The sequence below is a fragment of the Urocampus carinirostris genome, chromosome 18, assembly GCF_059441175.1.
Source record: "Urocampus carinirostris isolate Australia breed hairy pipefish chromosome 18, RoL_Ucar_1.0, whole genome shotgun sequence".
NCBI lineage: Eukaryota > Metazoa > Chordata > Actinopteri > Syngnathiformes > Syngnathidae > Urocampus > Urocampus carinirostris.
The window spans coordinates 6,461,262-6,487,927 of record NC_142366.1 but is presented as its reverse complement, the minus strand read 5'-3'; the positions used below and the strand labels follow the sequence as shown (position 1 = coordinate 6,487,927).

General features: G+C 39.8%; 1 protein-coding gene across 1 annotated transcript; it reads left to right on the top strand.

Moving 5' to 3' along the window:
* LOC148348235 (transferrin receptor protein 1-like) lies at nucleotides 1-26,502 on the top strand. Its single transcript, XM_088322166.1, has 19 exons — nucleotides 1-114; nucleotides 1,201-1,240; nucleotides 3,176-3,401; nucleotides 4,721-4,967; nucleotides 7,210-7,347; nucleotides 7,414-7,498; nucleotides 8,788-8,910; nucleotides 9,691-9,786; nucleotides 9,855-9,994; nucleotides 11,214-11,335; nucleotides 11,415-11,534; nucleotides 11,592-11,677; nucleotides 13,696-13,759; nucleotides 13,826-13,893; nucleotides 14,490-14,557; nucleotides 14,627-14,717; nucleotides 15,745-15,972; nucleotides 20,231-20,380; nucleotides 23,385-26,502. The coding sequence occupies exons 2-19, from the start codon at nucleotides 1,208-1,210 to the stop codon at nucleotides 23,589-23,591; spliced, it is 2,292 nt and encodes a 763-aa protein (XP_088178292.1). The 5' UTR covers nucleotides 1-114; nucleotides 1,201-1,207; the 3' UTR covers nucleotides 23,592-26,502.
* Nucleotides 26,503-26,666: the final 164 nt, after the last annotated feature.

Sequence of the window (26,666 nt, the reverse complement as noted above, 5' to 3'; positions counted from 1 at the left end):
CAACCTACCCGTGACGTATACGGAAGTGCTTTGACAGCTCTGTAAGGACAAGAAAAAGGACACATTTTTCTCCTCGCTTTCATCGACAGCGTTGGAGTGGAAACGTTGCTCAAAGTGAGTAATTCTATACAAATTGTTGTATTTGAAATAGATATAACCGTTTTAAAGCGACTAACGCTTTGCGCGGTTGCAATGTCACGTCTCTTCGCGGCGGCCATGTGCGTGATCACTCACAATGAAAAAAAAACCATTGATTAACATTAATATTCTTGTATTATCGTGTTTATTTATGACACAGAAAAGAATTGTCGCTAAGGATTAACATCATTTTTGTTGTTGTTGCATAGGAAAACTTGACGCCGATGGAAATTGCTAGAACATTTTCTAATTTGGGAGCTCCAGATTTCCATTTATTCAATGTGTTGCTTGAGAAAGCTTGCACGACGCTAATAAAATTTGACAGAATAAACGTTTGCACGTTTTTAACGTGATATTTCTGTGGTTTTTCAGTATTTTAAATAACAAGTTATGGTAAAGTCCTCCCTTAGTAGGCCTATGGTTACTTCCTTGAAGTAGCAGATGTGTGGTTTTATAGTGTAAAGTCATTGAGTAATTAAGCCTGGTTTCCTTATAATTTTGTAACCTATTTGTGAAATTTCTTCTTTGTAAACGAAATACGTTTGTAAGATCATTCAATTGTTGTTGCGTCTTTATCATATTAATGGTTTCAAGTATAGAAAGGGTCGTGTGTCAATAAATTGAAATGGATAGCACATGTTTGGCACAAATTTAGGATTTAAATCGCATCAAAATTTGATTTGGATTTCGCGTATTCACTCATCGTCATGATGGCCTATTGATGAGAAATTACTAGAACATTTCCTGGAATCTTTTACTATGGTGAAATCCTTACGTGCTTGCGGGCGGTTGGAGAAACCAGTTTTTTAGGACTAATTTCTCACTGGGGTAAGTTACAGGTGTAAGGAAGTGGAGCATAAAGGTAGGCGGGGTTAAAGTATTTGTTTGGAACGTAAACAGGTCTGCCAAGACACGCATCAATGTAAAAAAAAAGCCTAATGACAAAGGCTGGTAATCAGATTCAGATTTACTTTATTGTCATTCGTGTACACATAGTTTTATGAAAGTCAAAACATAGGACTAGTGTGAAGGATGTTCTTTGATGTTCTTTGTCCTTTTCAGGGTCAAAATGGATCGCGTTAAGTCTACGGTTAACAACATGGTGAGTTTCAGTTCAGTTTTTAATTCTGTGAACGTAATTGAATCTATTTTGACCTCTTATTTCCTTTTGGTTTCAATAATGTATAGTGTTACTTTCAATTCACCTCATATTCTGTTTAAAATTCAAATGTCTTCACCAAGCTATCTTGAAATGTATTTTTCCCATAACGGTCAGTCACAATGTTACTGGATTACATTGTTGCCTTGCTTAATGTATTTTCACGACCACATAAGTCTCTCCATTTTTGTTCAAATTCACGGCGTGCGCTATTGTGCGGTGCGCCCTGAGTGTCATGTCAAACATCGTAAGTAGCTGAGGACAGCAAGAGGCCGCTAAAGGGTGAGGTGTGTGTGGCCCCGCTAAAGGGTGAGGTGAGGGCGTGTATATAAATGTAGGACATGTTGTTTTAACAACACTGAATATGGTCAAAAGACGTGCCTACAAAGAGCAATTTAAACTGGTGGCCATCACTTGCGTGGAAAAACATGAAATCTGTGCAGCTGCGAGAAAATTGGAAATGAATCATTCGATAGTTTGTACGTGGAGGAAGCTAAAAAAAACAACAAGATGCAGCTAAACTTCCGCGGAAATAAGGCGAGGTGGCCTGAGTTCGAGGAAAGACTCAGGCGGTGGATCATTCAGCAAAGACTGGGGGAGAATCGTTTCGACGGTCGTCATTCGGCTAAAAGCAGCAATTCTAGCAGAAGAAATGAGAATTGGGCATTTTCAAGAAGTCTTGGTGCTTTTGTTTCATGCAAAATCTTTTCATTTGTTCATCCGGACCAAGACTACGGTGTTACACAAACTTCCAGCAGCTAATAATTAAAAGCTGGCAATCTTTCCCTACTACTGCAGCAAACAAATCGCTGAAAATCACATCCAGGCCAGCCACATCACTAACATGGAAATGGTGCAGCTGCCTTTCGGCACCCCCATGAGAGGCCTGGTGGAGAAGGTGACAGGAACCGAAGAGATATGCACAATAGGGTCCGAAAAGTCTTCTTTTACTGTTGTGCTCGGCAAACTGCCCCATATGGTCATTTTTAAGAGAAAGACTTTGCATAAAGAAACATTTTCTGCAGGGTTTCTCATTAAAGCAAATGAAAAGGGCTGGATGGATGAGTGCTAAGGATTGTGTATGTAAGAAGAACAGGTGTGGGGTTTTTTTCTTCTGTTCACTCATCACTGTCGCTCTTGATCTCTGACTATGAGTGCCGATGTAAAGAAGAAAATGAACTCTGTGCTTGCTGTCATCCCGGGTGGCCTGACAAAGGAACTTCAACACTGGACATCGATGTAAACCGGCCAATCAAAGTGAGTCTCGGAGCGGCGTGGGAACGATGAATGACCGATGGACACCACAGTTTCACGAAAAGTGGAAGGCGGCCCTGGGCAGGTTACGGCACAATTTGCGAAAGGATTGTTGTTGCTTGGGCTAACTTGTCTGCTGGGACTGTTGTCCAAGCTTTCACAAAAGCCGGCATATTTACTGAGGAGCCGCACGGCACAGAAAGTGACTCTTAAAGTGAACCATTTGATGGAGATTTGAGCTCATCTTTTCTGGTCAGAAACGGGACGAGGATTTTGACTTGTTTGGTTTGTATAGATTACTGGTAAAAATATGAGTACCAAACTCAGATTTGCTCAAGCTCTTTTTCAAATCAATTTTTATTTGCGTGTTTTACTTTGTAATCAATACTAAATAAACCACAACAAAACTCTTTACTGCTTCAGTTGTACTTTTAAAAATGCACAGTTGTTTGCTTGTCTGTGTTGTTGTAAGGCAGCCGCAGGAGAGGGCACCTGCGCCCTGTCGAGCAGTGCGCCCTGTATATGTTGAATACAGAAATTAAACCAGCTACAGAGACTGCGCCTTAAGCACGATGCGCCCTATGGTTGTGCAAATACGCTAATTACGCTTCCGCTTCCCTTTAGATCAAAAGCGTCCACTACAGCCGGTTCACGCTGCAGCGCGACGAGGAGGCCGATCGGCACGTGGAGATCAAGTTGTCTGACGACGAAGACGCTAATGGCGAGCACACGGAAGCCGCCGTTCACACAGACGGCTCCCCAAGTTTCCGGCCTGCCCCTCGGAACAGTTACGGCAGCAAACGTCTCCTGGTCATCTTGGCACTATGCTTGATGCTCTTCTTCATTTTCGGTGCGGACAAAAAATGAAGATTTAATGGGGTAGCTGTGTGTTGTAGAATTAAATCCTTGGGCCTTGGTCAATCCAGAACAACAAAGACAACAGGCACTCAAGCTTTTTTCACAAATGCAGTAGAATCCGGCACACGCATATATGCGTGTATAATGCGCTTTTTTTTTTTTTTTTTTTTACCCAAAAACAAACTCAAAATTAGTATGCATGTTATACACACTGTTTTATGGTTGTATATTACTGTGTTTTTGCAACGATTGAGTAGTCAAAAACTATTTCTGACCACAACCGCAAGACATTGGACGCAACAGGAATAAAACCCTAGTTGCAGCAGTGAGTGCGCCGATTCCTGACAATAAGACCACCAGTGATCTAAATCATACGAAAAGGCATCCAGTTTTATCGCGTTATCACTCTTTTTATTCACAGTGCAAGAGTTGGAGGTTAGACAATGGAGAAAAAAATAAACATGATCATAATATGTCATATGGTCCACTCCTTGTTATGGAATTTACAAAGCTGTATTTTCATCAAACCAGGAAAAGGCCAAAACAAATTAACCATATTACTAGGAAATGAGTTAACAGATAACTATACTGTATATGTCACACACCCTGAATATCATGTGACCTCAAGAAGATGCCAGAAAGATGTCTATGGTAATACTAGTAAATAAGTTAATTGATAATTTTATGCGTCCCGCACCAGGATGAGGCCAAAAGAATGAAGCCCATAGTTATACTACTGCGTGAAAATATATATAATAACATTGTGTCACGCAACAGGAAGACACCTAAAGAATTGTTGCCCACAGTATTACTAGTAAGAGTAAATAAATGAAAATTATGCATCACGCACAAAGAAGCAAAAATAAAGTCCATAATAATACTAGCAAATTAGTTACTTATGACAATTATATGCGCTCTGCACCAGGAAACTATGGAGACCATAGTAATACTAAATATTGAGGGAAAATATGATAAATGCGTCCTGCACCATGAACAGGCCAGAAATAATGAAGCCCAAGGAACACTAGTAAATGAATACATAACTACATGATCTCTGGAAGAGTAGACAAAAATCCCTTGTTAACCAGTAAATATAATTGGTAATAAATAGGAATATATTATGACTATATACAATATTTTTCACCATGCAATTATAGCTTCAAATAAAAGTGCTAATTAAGCATTATTTTGAGAGGCTTTTTAAGTATGAAATTAAAAGTGCTTGCAAAATGAATGTGAGTGTTAACATGCACGTGTTTTTTTTTTTCCCAGCCATAATTGATACTTTGAAACCATTGTGCTCTTTTGCAGGTTTTTTCGTGGGCACACTGAGTGCGAAGAAGCCCCCTGCGGAGCCTGTAGGCTGCTTCAATCAATCACTCCAAGTGCAAACTTCAACCCAGGCTGACAGCGTCACGGAGCAGGACAAACAGAAAGAGGAGCAGGCAAACGACGACGATGAGGAAATGCCGCAAGAAAAAGTCCCGCAGAGCTGGAACGAGATCAGTCGGCTTCTCGACGACAAGCTCACCGGGCAAGCTTTTGATGCTCGCTTCAAGTAAATAAACGTCAATTGTATTTTTTTTGTTTTTTAATGCATTTGGTTAGTCACAAATAATTTAAATATATTTACTCATGTCCTGTAAATGGCAGTCAGCTGCTTCAATAATCAGCTGAGTGGAGATAAACTATTTAGTTCCGCATTCCATCTGTCACTTGCCAGTTAGACCTATGATTTTCATAATCCAACTAGGTCTCCAGAAAATGCAACCTCACTTTATAAATTAATCAATACGTACTTTGCGTGCCAATAGTAACTATCATGACAAGATAATAGTTATGAGCATCTTAACCCTTATTTTGTGTTAGGCTCTCCTGTGACCCGTTTCAAGGTTATAAAATGTAATGACTGATGTTGCTTGGGCCCAAAAATCTAATTGGGAATATAATGCTATGAATGCATACAATGTTTGTTATGACGTGAGATAAAACTTTTGAGCGATACTTCTTTCTTTTTGGTGGTCAGGACTGAGAGACCCCAGGTTAAAATTGACCAGCTTAAAACTGATAGTAATGCCAGCTCCAGACACATGAGATTTAAAGTAACACTGTGTGTTACATTTTAATGTATATAAGAAATATCAATATAGATATTGATTAATTAGCAGGAAATATGTGAACTTTCATATCAATTTGCAGTTTTTAAAATACCGCATTTAATTTCCATAAGATCAGCTTCACCTGGAGAGTGCTGACAAAAGTCTTCCTGCTACAGGTACCCTAAAAACTAAAACCTCGAGAAAGGCTTGGCAAAAAGAAATAAGAAACGGTGCTGTTTGGTAACTTTGAGTCTCCGAGGTTTGTATTTTTCCTTGTGCTTTTTAGCACTCATTCTCTGTGTCACCACACAGTACAGCGACATCTAATGGTCAAATAATACACAATGTCCCTTAACGCTGTCTTGGATATTGCATAAAGTGCATATTATCATGGGTGGGTTGGTTACGTAAAAATACGTCACATCATTCAATCAACACTGAATGTCACACATGCCTTGGCAAAGAAAAAATGACCACTCATTCTTATCATGTTGCATTATTTTGATTGTACATATTAGTAGCTAAATGCGTCACTTCAAACTTTCGATTGCTCCAATATGTAAGGTCACAGATGCCTTAGCCAAGAAAAATAGAAAAGTCATCCTCTTCAAGTGTTATTGTATTTGTATTAATTAGTAGTTATGATAAATTGAAATTTAGTCTATTTTGCGCACTGAGATTATAAGACGCTTGTCATGTTTTTCATATATAAGGCGCACTGGACTACAAGGCGCATGGAACTTAAGCTACTGTAAAAGCTAACGTATTTAACCGTATTCAAAGAGGTAACAGACGGCTGGGGGATAATTATGCCGGCTTTATAGTTTTTTTGTATCTTATTTCAGACTGATTGTGATTCTCTGAGTATATTCTGAAATGGTCATCATAACTTGACTCCAAAGAGTTTAAAATTTTCAATGATGAGAGACAGGACATATTTCAGTGACTGGTTACATCGTACAAACACGCATTTGTTTATCAAATGTCAGAACATTAATGGCTTAAGGTGCCGTATATTAAAACTCTGTGTACCGTCTTTGTAAGTATCTTGTTTCAATGTGGGCACATTCCGCTTATAGTCGGGTGCAGCTATGTATATACAAAATGTTTTTTTCTACAAAAATTTACTGGGTGCCTGCTTAGTCTGAATTTGACGGTATATACAATTTGTGTTGCTTTCCTTTTATAAGACTTATATGAAGCTCTTAATATTTTTGTGGCTCTTAACATGTTTTTTTTTGGGGGGGGCAACTTTGGCTCTGTCAACATTTTGGGTTGCCAACCCCTGCACTTGTGGTTCTAGTCTTACGATCACAACTTTGGTTCGATCCCCATTTTACACAGTCTTGGTCAGCATTGTTTTTTTTATTGATTAATCTTTGCACAAGTATCTCTCCTGGGCGAGAACACAGCCTTACATTGGTTTAATTACAATGGAAAACTTAATCAGTCAATCAAGACAGGCAACCCAACCAGTTAGAACAAAGAGTTGTCTTCCGGGTTTAGTGTGGCACTTGAGTCTAAAGATGGAATGCAAACAGGGGAGTAGTTTCTGTCACAGCGGGTTTCTGTATTTGGTCAGTGAATATCGCTACACCCTTATAGTGGGTAAAGATACTGTAGATATCTAATTATTGTGCTTTCCTAATGTACATTAGATCTATTGAATTAAAAAAAATGTAATTCTCCATCCCCACTCAGGTCCTTTGACGTAGCGTCCCGCTCTGCGGGCAGCGAGGGTGATGTCCAACTGGCCAACAGTATTTCGGACGAATTCAAGACGCTTGGCCTGGAGAGTTGGGTGGACGTCCACTACGTTCAGCTGCAGAAGCCTGACAGGTGCCCTCAAAAACTCTCCATCTTGTATCTCCTTATTTGATAATGAGTTTATGATGTCCCATGCAGCCAGCATCCCAACACGGTGACTTTTGGAGCTGACATCTTCAAACCCGATGGTTATTTGGCCTACAGCGCCACCGGTAAAGTTCAGGTGAACACCAGCAGCTGTTTTTTTTTAATTTTTTTTTAATTTATTTATTTATTTTTTTTGGGTGGTCGTGTTTTCAAAAATGTCCCGCTAAGTAGAAACATTATTTATTTATTACTAAAGTACAGACCCAATTTATAAGCTCATGTACCAAATAAAAATACTGTACTTTGTAGATTTTTTTTTCTTTACAGATAACTTCTATACTGTCAAATCATGATTTTAAAAATAACCTTACCATTTTTTTGCACAACTTTATGGATTAATGAAACGATCCAATTTCCTTTCGATGATACTTTGCACCATCATTCGGGCGCTATGGAAAACTGCATTTACTTTCCGCTTCTGTCCTTCAGACACCATATATTTATGCGCTATCAAACATTTTTGAAAAAAAACCCCAGGAGCCACAAGGGAGCGCCGCATGTAGCTCCAGAGGTAGTTTAAAGGGGTCTCAAAGTTTAAGTTTGTTGGCGATATAAAGCGTCTTCCTCCCTTAAGCTTGTCAGAATGCAGAATACAAAAGCCGGCTTACACAATGAAAATCCGCAGAGAAGCAAAACGGCGATAAGTTAACTGGGACACAGCAAGCGATTACTTTAACCAGATTTTTTTAAGACCTGAGGCAGGAGTCTCCAAGATACTTGGAAGCCAAGAGCTACTTTTTTGTTACTTTTTCACAGTTGGATATGCACATGTTAAATAACAAGTTTTGTTATTACTATGCTATTGATCGATTTGATTTTTTTTTCCCTCTGTTCATCTATTACAAAGTTACAGGAATTCAACACTGACAATTTTGAGTAACAATTGAGAAAATAGAAGGAAATTAAGGGCTGATAATTCCGTAATCCTCCTTTAAACGGTAGACTCATGCTATGACTGACATTACTTGCATGTCAAAGGATTAACTCGGCAATGCTTTAAGTTAGTGAAAGTTTTTATATGAAGGATACAACACCATTTTGTAATAGTGTGTAAAGTTTATGCACTTTATTTTCTCAAACTTACTGGCACATGGTCTGAATGCACTGTATTTTTGCTGTTTTCACCATCCTTTGGTGGTTAAGCTCGGTGTCATATCGATGACACTACAGTATAACTGTTATGTCAAGTAAAATAACTCTCTTATGTAATCACTGTGCTCACGGTTACTATTAGATTATTACGTTATTACCAGATTGTAATTATTAGAAGTAGGGTTAAAATCAGTTTGAAATCTGATTTACACAGGTGTTCTGAAGCCGTTATCCGGTGACTCCTGACCTAAGTTGAATATTTGTGCTTGTTAGGGTAAGCTGGTGTACGCTGAATATGGCCGCCGTGAGGATTTTGATGCCATAAAGCAGGAAAATGTCGAGGTCAAAGGCAGCGTGGTGCTGCTCAAAGCGGGACGGCTTAGCCTCGCAGAGCAGGTAAGGAAACTTATTTACCTGTAGGATTTTAATAATAAATATAGTTCTTATCATATTGTAAATAAAGCAAAAACGGACCCTGTTACAAAATTATATTCTCTTGTTGAATTCTTCCAAGACTTGATGTCAAAAATTGAAAATAAATGCAAAGATGTCTAGGGTTTGTTGCTCTAGAGAAACCATGATTACATTTTTAAAATGTATTTTTTGTCGATAATATTGTTTTTATATTATATCAATAACATCTGTTTAAGAAATATTTCCATAATCGGTCAGCCCTATCTGGAAAGAAGTTAGTTTCTAGTTTCCCTCTAGAGAGGAGAGGGAGATAAAAGAGGAAAGAAGAAGAAAGGTAATGAGAGGGGGAGAATTAAAGGTAAGGAGAGAAGGAAAGGTAGAGACAAAAAGAATGAAAGGTAAAGAGAAGGAAAGTTAGGGGGGAAGAAAAGAGAGGGAGAGAGAGAAGGAAAGGTAAAGAGAGAGAAGGAATGGTAGAGAAAGAGAGGAAAGGTAGAGAGCGAGAGAAAGAGAGGAAAGGTAGAGAGAGTGAAGGAAAGGTAGGGATAGTGAAGTGAAGGTGGAAAGAGGGAAAGGTAGAGACAGAGACAGAGAGAGAAGTAAAAGCTCAGCTTTCTTTCCTCATCAATGTATATTATAACAAACAACACAAATGCACAATTATGGTAATGAATTATAAAGATGATATATTTTTACTTTATGTATCATTGTTCTACAATAGCTTTGTCTACGTTGTCAAAAGTATTTGTCCTAACTTTTTAGGTGGCTAACGCCGAAGCCCGAGGTGCATCGGCCGTCCTCATTTACCCTGACCCGGAAGATTTCGATTACCGCGCCGACACAGCGCTTTACGGACATGTAGGTGGCGCTCTCAAACTGTCTGCGTCCTTTTTTACGGTCTCACCTTGCGTTCACTTCTCTGACAGGTGCACCTGGGCTCAGGTGACCCTTACACTCCCGGCTTCCCTTCCTTCAACCACACGCAGTTTCCACCAACAGTCTCCTCGGCGCTTCCGGGCATCCTTGCTCAGACGCTCACTTTCAACATGGCCAAAATTCTCAAAGAGTAAGTCTTCCATTAAAAAGCGCCGGGAAGCAAAATACTTGAAACTGAAGTTGTAATACAGTATTACCTTGTTTTTCGCTGGGACTGCATTCCAAAAAGGTCCTATTATAGTCAAAACCCACTAAGAAGAATCTTTTTTCATTTATGAAATACTCCATTATACATTGCTCTTTCTCTCTTGCTATTTCCTTTATTGTCTCTTTTTTTGTATTTCCATCTCTCCCTGTTTCCTTTCTTTTTTTGTCATCCAACCTTTTTTTCCTTGTTTTTTTCATTCATTCCTTTTCACTCTCACTCTTCTTGTCTCTTTCCTTGAGTCGATCTTTCTCCTTCTTCTGTCATTCCTTCCCTCTATGTCCCTTTTCTTCTTCAACTCTCCTCTCCCCTTCTTTTTTAAATTTCCTCTCTCTCTCTAATCCTCTCTCCTTCTCCCTGCCACTCTTTCCATTTCCCTGTCCCTTTCCTTCTTTCTTGCTGTCTCCCTCCCTCTTTAATTCTCTCTTCTCTCTCATTTTGTCTTTTATTGTGTCTCCTTTGCTCTTGCTAGTCTCTCTATCTCTTGCTTTCTCAATTTTTTCTCTATTTCTTTCTTTCTTGCTCTCTTGCTCCTTTTCTTTCTGATTTTCTCTTTTCTTCTCTCCCTCCCTCCCTCTCTCTCTCTTTCACTATCTTTCACTGTAATCTTACCTGTCTGATGTTTTTGCCGATTGTTCATGATGCTTGAGTTGCAGCAAGGTGTGTATATTAACCATTTTTTTCCAGACTGTAAGTTGCTTTTTTTCATATATTGATAGGGCTTGTGACTTGTTCTCGGGTGACACTTCTATGCAAAACTCTTAACACATAATTAGTTTTAAATTTTTATTACTGGTACTGTATAATTTCACTTGTTATGAGATGGTGCCTGAGGTCTGTTTTGATAGTCTCAACCTTACACTGTTGTGGGTATACCTTTTTTAAACCAGGGGTTGTAAACTGCTTATTGAGGAGTTGTTTGCCGGTAAAAGTGACACGGTGGATGAAAAATTGATTGGATTTTGTGATTTGGAGTGAAGTTGAATGAGAGTAAGCATGTTTTTTATGCTAGTTTATCTGAATGTCTCTTAATATGTTGTCTTATTACGAGCGTGTCTGATATGCACATTTTTCATTTTTTGGTTGGTGACACTTCTATCCCGGAGAGGCTTATAGTCCGTAATATACATTAACTTATGTGCAGACGAATTGGCGGCCCCAAAAAGATGGGAGGTGTAGAGAACATCACGGTGGAGGTCAACAACGTGCTAGTCAACACGGAGATCCACAATGTGTTTGGCGTGGTCCAAGGATTCATCGATGCAGGTACTAAACGACCACTCATCAATTGTGACAGACACCATGCCACAGATTTTGATTTAACGAAAAATGTGTGGTGCCCCAGACGAGTACGTGGTCTTAGGAGCGCAAAGAGACGCCTGGGGTAAAGGTTTTGCCCGGGCCACTGTGGGCTCCTCTGTCCTGATGGAGCTTGCCAAAGCCTTCAAAGAATTGGTGGAGAAAGGTAAGAACGGATTTCTGTTCTATATCCGTGAGGTCCTCTCACATTGTTGGTTTTTAGATGGAGTCCGACCCAGGAGGAGTCTGGTGTTTGCTAGCTGGAGTGCCGGGGAGTACGGAAGTGTTGGCGCTACTGAATTTCTGGAGGTAAGCAACTTATTTTGTATCGATTTGATTCATTTGACAATTTACAAAAACATGAGATTTGATCAATGAGAAGGAGCATAAAATGTCTTTTCATTTGTATAACATCATAAACAATTTCTACCTTAAAAAAAATGAAAAGGAGCAGACAAATGTTTTATTTAATTATATAAAATCTTTCAGCAGGTTGTACAGTGAAGTGACAACTTTTTTTATGATTCAAGAAGAAGGTGGCCATGGCTAAATGGAGAAAATCAATTAAATGTTGTTAAGAATAGAGATTTTTTTTTTTTTTTTTTTTTTCTTAAAGCCCAAGTCAAGTCACATTTATTTATACAGTAAGACCAGGGTTATCGCGGTTAATGGGGACCAAAACCACCCGCGATAAGTGAAAATCCGCGAAGTAGGATTTTCATTATTATTATTATTATTTTTTTATTATTTTTTAGACCCGATTAATGGGGAGCAAAACCACCCGAAAAATGGAAAATCTGCGAAGTAGCGACGCCCCTTCAAAAAGGAAAATCTCATCTCATTATCTGCACCGCTTATCCTTATTATTCGCGAGCGAGCCCCTAACCCGCGGCGCGGGTACTTTCGGGCGCGATACGCACGACAAGCTGAGCGGGTCGGGCTCTCCGCGCGGAGGCCGGCCTGTTGGAAGCGCAGAATTTGTACAGGAGTCGGATTTGGGAACACCGGCGCGCGGTTTTGGTGCGGCTTCCGCTTCACCGCCGTAACGCATAATATTGATATAATATTGAGATCCCGTCAGCAAACACGAGCTTTAACGTACGCCACGAGCACCATGCTAAGCCGGGAAGGCTCTCGACTTACTCTGGCCGTACTGAGTGTACTGGTAGCCCACGGCTGCCACTGCTGGGTCCACGCGGCTTCCGCTTCACCGCCCCCTAACCCCCACAGCTCCCCCCTACCCCTTTCCCCCCATTGAGGGCCGTGTAGCGCCATGTAGAGCCATCGCGGCCCGAGCGGGAGACGTGACGTTGGTGACTTTTTCATCCGTGTTAACAAACGCATTTTGTAGAATACGATCGCGCTTTATTGTTTCAATAAGCGTATTATATAGAATACGATCGCTTTTGTCTGAAGCGCAGCAGAATGCGCGTTCACGCGAGGGGGGGAGGATTCTGTACGGGAGTCGGATTTGGGCACAACACCGGGAAACGAGAACGGCGCGTCGTGCTAGGGTCGTCGGCCGAGGGGGATTCCCGAGAAAGTGTGTTTATATATAATATATACATATATCATACAGCGACCCCAGTAGTTTAAACATACTGAATACATTTCAAATTAATCAAAATAACAATACATTCCACAGCTGAGCTCTGCATTTGATGGTCACTCATTTCCGTCATTTAGCCATCTTACACTTATTTTCCACTGGTTCCTTCTCAAGCCACTTGGCTGCATGCTATAGCTGGACACTATTGTTATTATTAGCTGCTTCTGCTTGATATTTCAGTGATACTTGCTTTCCACAACTGGTCGTATTTGGCGAAGTAACAGTCCTGTGATTCAGACATTTAGTATTTACCACTGTTTCTTTCTCTAGCCACTCATGTTAGCCACTTGGCTGCAGGCTATGGCTCGTAGTTTATTACTGTTGATATTGCTAGACACTCTGTGTTAATAAAACTTTTTCTTGTGATCTTTACTGACCTTTTCAGAAGCCTCTCCTGCTAGCTGCTAAAGTTATTAGCTTGCTCTGACCAATTCTAGCTGTTGTTCCCTCTGAGCCACTACAGATTCATCCAGCTAGCTTGGTCAGGGACTAAAGGTCTCTTTCGTGACTCTAGCTGAAATTCATTCTTCTGACGTAAGAAAATAAGGAAGGCTCCTACATTTTTAGTGTTTACTTTTCTAGCCACTCAGGTTAGCCACTTGGTCGTCAGCTATGCCTTGCTGTTAGCTGCTCTTGTTGGTTACAGCAAACTCTTGTGGTGAAATATTACAAAGTGTCACTTAAACTTGGGATCAAAATAATGTTCGTGTCCTTTCAGGGTTACCTGTCCTCCATCGACAGAAAGCTGGTGACCTACATCAGCCTGGACGGTGTTGTCATGGGTACGTTGTCCTGTTACAATCATATGTAAACATTTTGTCAATTAAGCGTATATGTTGCCTTTTAAGGTCGTGGCGGCTTTATGGCCTCAGCCAGCCCGCTGCTTCACAGCTTGCTGGAGGACACCATGAAACAAGTAACCACACCACGCTACACCAAAAGACACAATAAAATAGGACACCACACATCACGACACCTCAACCAAACGACACCAGAGGACACAACACAACAACAAGCGACACCACATCGTTTTTATTTTATTTTTCATTATTGTTTTTTTCCTGGATCTACATAGGAGGCACTTACCTTTTCTCATGTGTTTATTTACATGACTGCTTTTTAATTTAGTCATGTTTTTCTGAAGTTACAGTTCTTTTTACTTCAGTAATATACTTTGAAGTTATATTATTATAAAAAAGCATGCTTATCGAACTATCAGTTTTACTCCAAATCATCAAATACAAAAAAATATTCATCCTCTCGGTTGAATATGCGCCGCCTCCTCTTTCCTCCTCTACATTTCTTACGTAACGTTATTTCCGCTTCTCGCCAGTAGCTTTTAAGCTTAACAATCTATCTGTTTTTCAACCAAATATTTCACTATTTGCATCTTGTTTTCTGCAGAATATTTCATTTGGCTGCACTTTGCCAAAATGCGCACTTCGGCGCCGAAGTGCTCTTTTCGGTGCGGCACTTTGAGGTTATCCCAGCTCAAATTTTCTTTTCTCCCAGGTGAAGAGTCCGCTGGATTCCCGCACTGTGTACGACGTGGCGGGAAAAAACAAATGGGAGGCCAACGTGTAAGTTCCCAAAGCTTACTTTTTAAAAAAGCGCACTCTGAAAAAAAATATTGATTTGTGTCTTTGCAGATTGAGGCCCATGTCCATAGATGATGCGGCTTATCCCTTCTTAGCTGCGGCCGGCATCCCTTCCATCTCTTTCCACTTCATCACTCCCAAGGTGAGAGCCTTGAAGGTCACATGTTTATTTCTCCAGTGACTAAATGTATATCTTGATATAAAATGACATTGTTTATTATTTAGTAGCTCCTAGTGGTAAAAAAAAAACGATATTGATTTAAGTAATGTGCAAAAAGTAGATGAACATTACTTTTTTTTTTAACTAATATGAGCCTTACCTATAGGCGGCTGACAGTTTTTGTCAGCCATATTTCTTAATGAAATGAAATGATGTGCATTTATTTAGCGCTTTTCAAGTCCAGCCTTCCTAAAGCGCTTTACAGTGTGCTTCACATTTCCCAATAGCGGCCATATTGCCATGTAAGGCGCCAACCTGCTTATTGGGGGCATTAGGGGTTCAGTGTCTTACCCAAGGACACTTTGACATAAGCCGGGATTCGAACTGCGATCTCTTGATCCCTAGACGAGCGCTCTACCTCCTGAGCCACTGCCGCCCCATTTTGCTGCTGCGCGTGTGCTGAAAACGTGTCCTTAATTTATTTTATTTCCTTTCATTTTCCTTTTCATTTTTTTTGTCTTTTTTTTCTCTTCTATTTTCCTTTTATTCCCTGTTTTCCCTAATTTTTTCCCTTTTCTCCTTTTCTATTTGGTTTTCCTTTTTTCTTTGATCGTGTTTTGTTTTTCTTGTCTTCCATTTTTTTCTTTTTTTTTCTTTTCCCTATTTTGTTACTCTTTTTTCACTTTTCTAATGATTCCCTTTTTATTTACTTCTATTTTCAATTATTTTTTTATCTTAATTTTCTCTTCCATTTCCTCTTTTTCTTTTCTCTTTTTTCCTTAGCGTTTTTTCCCTTTTGTCTTTATTCCCCTCCTATTTTCCTATTTTCTTTTTCTCTTTTCCCTTTTTGCCGTTTGAACAAAAACCTTTGCTTTTTTTTCCTTTTTATCATTTTTTGTTACTTTGCAAAAAGCTAGCTGCTCTTTGTAGCCCTTTTTTTGGCTTATACATACTACACAATACAGCAACATCCAGTGGGGTCATATAAAACCAACGGTTCCATTTACAGGTGGAAACGTATGCATACTACGGTACCTCCCTGGACAACATGGACCACCTGAACTACAAAACGGCCCAGAAAAGCGGCGAGACGGCGGCTCTTGCAGCTCAGCTGGCCGGACGCATGGCGCTGCGCCTGGTGCACGACCACCTGCTCGGTCTGGATGTCAACAGGTATCGGAAGGTCCTACCCAAAGCCATCAGCCTTCTATACACAAACGTCAGGAAGCTCGTCCAGGTAAGACCATTTTGGGGTTCGTGTTGGGCGTGTTTCTGAAAATAACTCAAATATGAAGTACCAGTGCCAGCCAATTTTTGCCATTCTGACTCATTTTTGAAGGCCTGCAGAAATTTTGACAAATTTAGACATAAGACATAACTAAACAGAGCTTCAACCTTCTTCTTTCATTTAGAAAAAGGGTATTTTTATAACTGTGATCATTGTTTTGTAATCAACAGTTGAACATTTCTAAGTTTTTTAAAAATGCTCAAAACTGATATTTGTGAAAGAATGCATTTCAAGCAGAGCGTTAATTTTGATTGTTTTATATATTTTTTCATTTGTGATACCTCCGATCCAATATCTAAACAACGCTTTCCTTAAACACAGGGGCACTTTTCTTGGAAAAATAAGACGTTCTTGCTAGAACACAGAACTTATGCATGGACTTTGCTAGAACTTTTCAGTGCCCAATTTTTCCAGTGAAGTGATCACACAATTTCGGTCATGGCAATCATGAACGTGCACGAAACGTCATCCGTCTCTGCCTCTATGATGACGAAGGGACTTCCTCATTTTTTTATTTTTTATTTTTAGAAAAAATAAAGCTTTGAAGCATTGACTGGTCGGTTCGCTTTTCTCACCACACTGCTTCACCGCCTACATACTGTCATACGTTTGGTACAGGAAACAAAACTAGACTGGGTGTGTGTACAAAGATCTGTTAAAAGCTTCTCCTGCCATCTAATGGTGATTCATCATACTGAAAGCGTGATTCTTACAGATTACGAGCACCAAAACCTTTATAACATTTTCTTTTAAATTGATAAATAAACATATAGAGATTTTTACGTTTTGGGACTCGGGAACAATGCTTCTGGAAACGTATTTATATGTTATGGCATTGAATGACTTAGTTACTCTTATGTGTTGCTTCATTTAAAAAGTAATTCCGCTACCCCCGGATTACTCTCACCCAATAGTCTGCCCAAAAATGACACTGACACTGCTGCTCTCTGGTGGCTTTGTTTTGCAATTGCATTTCATTTTCACTCTTGAATAACGACAGCTGGTATTCATTGGTACGGCATTGCCTCCTATAGGTCGTGCCCAAGAGGACATGTGCATGCTATTCCTTGACTGGGCACCATGAAATGTGTATTTGTGCAATTATTACGCATCAATTACGACATTTTTTATTGGCCATGCCTAAAAGTAAGGTATTTTTCACTGGTAAATTGTAATTGGAAGAGGTTCCTGCAACTAAAAACGTTAACTACATATAATTTTACCCAAAACTTATATTGGGAGATATTTAGCTTAAAATTATTTACACACAAATTGTTCAGATCCATGAATAAATTTGTGTTTTACTCAATATCTAATATGTCTAGATATACATTTGTATATCGCAAATATATTTGTGGCTCTGCAAAATACATGATTAATACTGGATTTCTTTCTTTAATGGTACTGGATACATTTGAAAAGTGGCTTTGAAAGTCCTTAAATAGTACTTAATCTTGGCCCTGAAAAAGATGTGCGAGCCTTGTCTACTGTACATTCTTACATGTACCCGAGACTGACTGCGGTTGAAGTGGAAAAACATATTACAGAGCCCAAAGTCTGCAGTGAAAAGAAAGGTCAGTGATGAGGACAGACAATTTCAGGAAAAGTGGGAAGTGCAGTATTTCTTTGTTGAGCACAGGGGCGCCCCAACATGTCTTATTTGCGCTGAAAAAGTTGCCGTGCACAAGGAATACAATTTGAGACGTCATTATACAACTAGACATGCTGAGGAGTACGAAAAATACCAGGGAGATGAGGGAGTCAACCAGGCTGCCAGTCTTAAAACATGTTTAATGAGGCAACAAGATTTCTTTAAGAAAGCAACCAAAGAGAATGATGCAGCAGTCGAAGCTAGCTACGTAGTTAGTGAGATGATTGCTAGAGCAGGAAAGAAATTCACAGAAGGTGAATTTGTCAAAAAATGCTTAATACATATTGTCTGTCCAGAAAAGAAAAGGGCAGTTTAAAAACATCCGCCTTTCTGCCAACACTGTGGCAGAGCGCATTTCTGACCTGTCAAGTGACATTTATGATCAACTGCATGAGAAAGTAAAATGTTTCAGTGTATATTCAGTGGCTCTTGATGAGACCACAGACACTGCCCAGCTCGCAATATATGTCCGTGGTGTTGATGACAATTTTGAAGTGATAGAGGAACTGCTCACAGTAATTCCAATGCATGGCCAGACCACCGCTCAAGAAATATTTCACCAGCTATGTCATGCTATTTAGAATGCCGGTTTGCCATGGAAGAGTTTTTTGTGGGAATAACAACTGATGGAGCCCCATCAATGACAGGGAGGAAGAATGGTCTGGTAGCACTTGTTAAAAAAAACTGGAAGAGGGGGGTGTGGAGGAGGCCATAGCTCTGCACTTCATTATCCATCAGCAGGCCCTTTGTAGCAGATACCTCAAGTTTGACAATGTGATGCCTGTCGTAGTGAAATGCATCAACCAAATCAGGTCCGGGGGCTTAAAGCACAGAATGTTCCATGCTTTTTTAGAGGAAATGGAGTCAGAATATGGGGATGTGATCTACTTCATCGAGGTACGTTGGCTCAGCAGGGGAAACGTACTGAAGAGATTTTTTTTGTGTTGAGAGCAGAAGTGAAAGACTTCATGAAGAAGGGGTGGCTGTTCCTGTGCTAAGTGATCCCAAATGGCTCATGGACTTAGCTTTTCTTGTTGATATCACACATGAGCTTAATGTACTGAACAAGAAGCTACAACGCCAGGGGCAACTTGCTACCTATGACAATGTGAGAGCATTCTGCACAAAACATGTGTTGTGGAAAGCCCAGCTCTCTCAGACAAACCTTTGCCATTTCCCAGCATGCAAGGCACTCGTGGATGCAGGCACATTATTTAGTAGTGAGAAGTATGTTAGGGCCGGTTTGAAGCTACAGGAGGAATTTGATCAGATTTGCAGACTTCAAGATGCACAGAGCCGCATTTCAAATTTTTGCGGACCCCTTCTCCTTTGATGTGCAAGATGCCCCTCCTGTGCTTCAAATAGAGCTCATTGACTTGCAGTGCAACTCTGCACTCAAAGCTAGGTTCAGTGAGGTGAGTGGAGAAGCAGACAAGCTTGGGCAATTTTTGAGAGAGTTGACACCCAGCTTCCCTGAACTTTCCCAAGTGTTCGAGCGGACCATGTGCCTTTTTGGAAGCACATACTTGTGTGAGAAGCTCTTCTCCACCTTGAACTTCAATAAGTCCAAGTACAGGTCCAGACTTACTGACGAGCACCTTCAAGCCCTACTGAGGGTCTCCACTGCTTCCTCCCTCAAGCCAAATGTGGCTTGGCTATGTGAGAAGAAGCGCTGCCAGGTCTCTAGCAGCAAGAAGTAGGCAAGAGAAGCCTTATTTAGAACAGTTCAGGTTTAATGTTATATTCATGTTCAGAAAGTTTAAGGTTAAATAATCGTCTGTATCTGCTGTATGATCATTTTCATTTATTTATCTAATTATTATTTTGTGTTAAAAATAAAGGTATTTGAGAACATTGGAATGTTTTATCAGCGCTTTTCTTGTGGAAATCCTGATGCGGCCCAGCCTCATCCAGGATCTGCCTCCAGCGGCCCCTAGGTCAATTGAGTTTGAGACCCCTGTTTTAGCTGGTGCGACTTGTACTCCAGAGAGACTTATTCTGGAATATACAGTTTTTGCGTTCTAGTTTCTCCCAAACTGGTTGTGGTTAGCTGGGACATTTGTGATGCTGGGGGTAAATATGACACAGTATTCGTCTAACTCGCAAATGTTTTTCTCATTTGTGCACCTCTTTTTTGCACCTAATTCAATTTTGCACTTTATTATTGAAATGTTGATTCAAAGACCTTACAACCTGTTTCTTCACCTGTTTATTGTTCCTCAAAAGCAAACCTAGCAAAACCTAAGAGGCTGAAATCCTGCACTGTTGTGGTTTTAATAAAAGAAATAGAATGTTAGGTTAATAAGGATTTCTTGATGATTTCTTGACTTACTTTCTTGACCATTAATTGGTCCCTTTTTATTAAGCAAGTCATGCATATGTAATATTAAGCTCATATTATAATAGTAGCATATAATAAATGCAGAGGGGGAGAAATGACATGTCTATCACGATTATTTGTGTGACAATCGTCTGCAGGAATTCCTTATAATGCCATTTCTACGTGATGCCCTCTATCTCAAAATCGCAATGAAACTTCAATTTGCCCCTTCACAGAGCGGCGATCTGAAAGGCGTGGACCCTGATTGGCTGAGCAGCGCTTACGGCTCCTTCATGCGAGGGATGGCCAACTTGAACACTGAGATCATGAACACGCTCCCGACCGAAGAACGCGGCTGTCGACGTGTCAACCAGAAGCTGATGAGCGTAAGTCAGGGGTGTCCAAACTTTCAGAAAGCGGGCCAGATTTGGTAAGCAGAAAATGTGTGAGGGCCGTCTTTTCAGTCTGGCATTCTTTGAACAGTCTTAAATAAATTCACCCTCCGTGAAAGGTTTGCAATGCTTTGCGACCTTGTAGCATTTTAATTTGACTCGCAGGGTCTCGTGAAAAAGCGGTGCTTTGCTGTTAAAACAGCTCCCAGTTTCTTCAGCTTTTCACAGCATTCACTTCCAGTTAGCTCGTCGTAGTCTGCATGTTTCATCTGGCAGTGGCTCTTGGTATTATATTATTGAAAACCCCCACAGTCTATCGGCAAATTAGGCAGACAGTTTTCGGATTCTGGTTAAAAAAATATTCTATTTCCACTTGTACTGGAAGTAGTCAAGTTTTTTTTTTTTATTTATAGTCTGAAATGGGGTGGGCTAAAATTATCAGAGAGCCAAGGGCATCATCTGGTAAAATGGTGATTTTCTTTTCTTTTTTTTTTTTTTTTTTTTGTTTCTGTACAAAAGTGTTTTACATGGAGGTCAACATTACTGTCAGACCATATATTATTAATTTTATGACAGTCTGCGGACCAGTTAACGTTTTATCACGGGTGCTCAAACATATCTGGCATAAGTCTTTATACTAGATTTCAGGGTCGAGGTAAGATCAGGGCTTAAATATACAGCCCATGGGTATTAAAGCCTGACCCAGCCTTTTGATGTATCCAAAGCAAACCCGAAATATCAATTTTTTTTACTTATTTTTTTGTGAGTACTCTGGTAAAGGAGAGGTGCTTCATGATAACAAATTGAAGCCTGTATTTTGTAACAGAATTTATGTTGAACAGGACTGTAAAAACACATTTTATTTTTTTGTCTACCGACGTTACATTAACTAACAATTTTCCATCACGGACTGATTTTTTTTTTTTTAAGAGTTGACAGGAACATTTTAAGGCCGTTTGTCATTTTTGGCCATACCCGACAGCAGCAGTATGTCTTTAAAAACCTAGTGCGGAACTTTGAGAGAGACAGAGCGATGGGTCATTGCGATCCTATAGTAATTTTGATTTTTAACTGACATGTTTTGGTGGAGGGCAGCACGGCGGTGCAGTGGTTAGTGCGTGTGAGGCACAGTTCTGAGGTCATGAGATCGAACCTTCCCTGCTTCCGTGCTTGCGTGGGTTTCCTCCGGGCACTCCGGTTTCCTCCCACATTCCAAAAACAAGCATGACAGGTTAATTGGCCGGTTCAATTTGTCCCTAGGTGTGAATGAGCGAGTCAGTTGTCTGTCTCTGTGTGCTCTGCAACTGGCTGGCAACCAGTTCAGGGTGTCCCGTGCCCACTGCCTGAAGATAGCTGGGATGGGCTCCAGCACCCCCGCGACCTTACTAGGATAAGCGATGCAGATAATGGTTGTATGGATGTTTTGGTGGTTGACTTTACTTCTAATAATATCGACCAGGTAATAACATAAGATATTTTCTGGACTATAAATTAGTCAGAAATTTGTAAGTGAGCTTTTTATATTTCAAAATACACTTGATAAGATTTGAATATGGATGCAATACTCAAACAAGGATTAACTGTTTACTACCGTATTTGTGCACTATTCAATCAATCGGACCCTGTACCGGTCTGTCGTGGTGAAGAGGGAGCTGAGCCGAAAGGCAAAGCTCTCGATCTACCGGTCAATCTACGTTCCTACCCTCACCTATGGTCATGAACTTTGGGTCATGACCGAAAGAACTCGATCCCGGATACAAGTGGCCGAAATGAGTTTCCTCCGCAGGGTGGCTGGGTTCTCCCTTAGAGATAAGGTGAGAAGCTCAGTCATCCGGGAGGGACTCGGTGTAGAGCCACTGCTCCTCCGCGTTGAGAGGAGCCAGTTGAGGTGGCTCGGGCATCTAATAAGGATGCCTCCTGGACGCCTCCCTTGGGAGGTGTTCCGGGCATGTCCCACCGGCAGGAGGCCCCGGGGGCGGCCCAGGACACGTTGGAGAGACTATCTCTCGGCTGGCTTGGGAACGCCTCGGGGTCCCGTCGAAAGAGCTGGAGGAGGTGGCTGGGGATAGGGACGTCTGGGCTTCCCTTTTAACGCTGCTGCCCCCGCGACCAGACCTCGGATAAGCGGAAGACGATGGATGGATGGATGGAATCAATCGAAAAGCATCGCTGGCCAGAATCACCAAACATTGCGATGTTAAACCACTGATACAGATTCGGATTCAGAACATTCAGATTCTGAATATTTCTTTTCATTGTCAAAAAGGCTAATTAAATTTTGTTTAGAACATCCCTTCATCAAGTAATTAAAATAAAATATAAAATCCACTGATGAAATTTCTAGAATATCCATTAAACCCAAAACGGATTATTTGTAGTCATTATATTTACTCATTATCACGCTATTTTTACTTATGGTGCCAGAAATTAATGTTAGCGAACAGAGAAAACAAAATGTCCTGAAATATATAAATGAATGCAAAGTCCCGAGTCATTATCAGATACATAAGTTGTTTTCCTCGTCATGCTTTTTAACATTTATTTATATCCTTCAGGATGACCTTTTGTTTTCTCAATTCTCTATCATTTTTCTCTGTATGACGATATAAAATCAAATGCCTTCAATCTATTGCGATTGTGGTCAGCACCATTTTTGAACCGATCGATCATCGATACAATTCCTTGTGTGTAACGCTCACCCAAGCTTTTAATTTATTTTCATGTATTTTTTTTTAGGTTTAAAAAAATTGTGCGGTATACACAATTCGATTCGATAATTTAATGTCATATTCATTTTAAATATTTTTTTTTTATTATTATATTACCAATTTATTTCAATGTTTTATGTACTTTTTGTCTGACATTTTTAGTCTGTTTTAATTTCTATTTATGTATTATATTGTAATGACTTATTTTCATTTAATTTTCATTATTTTCTGTAAACTGTATTTTTGAATAATACTAAATTTATTTCATTTGTTTATTGTATATAAACCAGGTGGAGCACAACCTCCTGTCGCCGTACGTGTCCCCCGTGGAGACCCCATTTCGCCACCTTCTTTTCGGCCGAGGCAAGCACACGCTGGGGGCACTTGCCGAGACTACTGATGCCAGCGAGCTCCACACTCAACTGGCGCTTGCCACCTGGAACCTCAAAATGTGCGCAAACGCCGTTTCCAGCGACATCTGGAAATATCATGTATAGGGCTGGTAAACCCAAAAAGCAGCATTTCCCAGATTAGCACTTCTATCGGGTCATTTTTTTAAAGTACCGTATTTTCTTCATTATGAGGCGCACCCCAAAAATTGTTTTGTGTCATATATTTTCGTACATAAAGCACACCGGACTATAAGGACATGAAATAGAGACTACTGTAAAAAAAAAAAAAACTGTTTATTTTTGGGCTCTTTATATATTTACACCTTATAATGGTGCATAGAAAAATCAGTCTATAAGTATATGGCTCATTAAAATCACCAAATATAGTTTCCAACGGGAATCAAACCTGGATCGCAGCGGTCTTGGCACCGATATTTCTCCACTAGCCCTCCAGTAGTACAGATGTCATACTAAGAGGAATTAGAGCTTATCTCATCATCAAACAATTTTTACTCAGAGTGGCAGAAACACTAATTTGCTTAGTGCATTCTGATAGGTTAAACAGTCTCCCCTTTTTACCTGTGTGTGTGTGTCAATAACCTCTCGGTTAACATCTATTTATACATAAAAGAGCTGGGGTAGTATTTTAGTCAAAGACTCAAAATTTAAAAAGGGCTTCCCAGAAGAAAATCTACGAATTTTGGAACAGTTTGTGTGCGTTATCAAGAGCAGCGACTCAAGTTCATAAAAAAAAATGAGTCTCCAAAAGTGAAACACAAGAAATTCAAAACTGATTGACTTGGTGCATTCTACACTTGTGCATCAAAAACCGCTTTCAATTTTGTATCCTTACGTAAAAGAGCTTATATAGTATTTTATTGAAAAACATAGTTTCTGTCTTTTGCTACCTTATTGCCGCAGAGGTGAGAAAGTGGACAGTTTACCTTAACAGAATTCACTAAGCAAATGAGTGTTTCTTGTACCATGAGTAAAAATGGAGTGATAATGACTAATGCCATTTCGTACATCATCTATAACATTGGTGGTCTAGTGGGAAGGTGTTGGCATCCGCGGCACCCGACCCAGGTTAGAATATTATTGCATATAATGTATTGCAATTTATACATAACTATACCATAAATCCTTGCATTGTAACGCACACCCAAAAATATTGTACGCATTTCCAATCTGCAGTATATAAGGCTTACTTTCAAATTTCTGGCTAATTTGGGGTTTTAGGTGCGCTTTATAGTTGGGAAAATACGGCTCAAGTTGTAGTTGACACTCCAATTCAATAGGGGGCGCCCTTGAAAAGGAACTGCTGTTGCCATGAGTTTTTTGTTTTTGGTCATTTTGTAGGGGCGGGGCTTCAGTGCCCATCATGTTACTTGAAAACCTCAAATGCTACTGACGCCCGACCTTTTTTTTTGCCATCCAAACACTGAAAACCTTATTTAATACTTTTATTATCGGAAGCAGTGCCTTCCATAATTATGACGGTTATACCGTTGCACCTGACGGCAGCATCTGCTAAGTGAACTCGAAAAAGTGAAGTAATTTAGCAGGAAAGAAATGAAACGCGAAAACTCGGAGCTTAAGTGAGCAAAATTAGCTTGAATTTGGTTTAAAATGAAGGAGCTCTCTCAGGAATCTCGTCCAATTCTGAAGCGGTTAGTTCAAGTTAGAGAGTGGGGACTCTCAACTCAAAATATGAAAAACTAAACATGCAAAATCTAGCTCTAGTGCACCAAATTATCTTAAACTGGCTAAATAAAATGATTCAAAATGATTAAAAAAAGGTCTTTTGAGGAAAATTGGCCAATTTTGGAGCAGTTTGTGTGTGTTATCAAGCGCAGCGGCTCATAACTCCGAGCTTTAGTGGACAAAGTACAACAAAAAAATTTAAAAGGTGCTCTTCAGGAAAAAATGACAATTTTTAGAGCGGTTTATGCGAGTTTTCTGGAGCAGTGACTCATAATTCCCAAAAGAAACAACTATCTGAAAATGAATCATGAGAAGCTCTTATAATTTTTCATAAATTTTTGAAATAATCTTATAAATACAATGAGGAAAAGATAGAGGTTCTCTCGGAGGAAAAATGTCCAGTTTGGGAGCAGTTGGTGCGCATTATTAAGACCAGTGACTCTCATAATTGAAAGAAGAAACAACAATCTGAAAATTAAACATGATATTCTCCAATCTCAAGTGGATTCAATTATCTTAAACTAGATTAAAAAAAAAAAATTAAAAAGCTCTTGGATGAAAATTGTTGTTTAGAGCATGGACTCGCATAATCCCAAAAAAAAACCAAATCTGGAAGAAAAAAACTCAAAGCTGATGTAGAAAAATGATCTTAAAATGGATAAAAGAACGGAAAAATAATTTCTTGGAGGAAAATTGTCCATTTTTGGAGCAGTTGGTGAGTTATCGAGAGCAGTGTCTCTCATAATGAAAACATTATCGGGGGCAGTGACCCCCATAATGATAAGTGACGGTAGTTTTTGTCTACCAGTGCATGTGAGCGCGGGTCTGTTTTTGTTTTTTATTCGTGTATTTATCGAGAGCAGTGCCTCTCATATTTCACTCCCAAGGGTGGAACGACTTATCGGGGACAGTGTTTCCCAGAGTTTTATACATATTTATTTGTGTGATCGCTTTGCGCTGTTTCTTTGGGGCCAAGTTTCCTTGTAGAAAATGCAGAAATTGTGCAAGATTACGGGGTATCAATCAATCTTTGGACCTGAAAGTAAATATCACATTTTCTTGCAATATTCTGAAATTGTTTTTCTTCTTTTGTTAAACTATTCTTTGTTACGTGTTGCCAATTGTTTCCTAAATAACTTGAACAGAATTTAGGAGGGAAAAACACAAGGTAGTTTCTGTCGCCTGTTTTTCTGATGCTTGAGAAACAGCCCAAAATCGGCGAAACAAACGTTTTGGGTCACTTTGTAGTGGGAAAGAAAAATCATGCTTCAATGTTTGACTTATTTCAATAAATGAAACTCTGAGCTTGGCATTCAGTTGTTTTTGTCTTTATTAAAAATGAGGTTTGTACGTATGTTTTTGTGACTGTTTTATTTTGCTAGTGAATTTAAAAGTGCCGTTTGGCATAGCCGGCGGATGAATTTGGTTGCTGTGCTGAGGCTCTGAAAGGTGGAGCGACCTCACAGTCTCATTTTA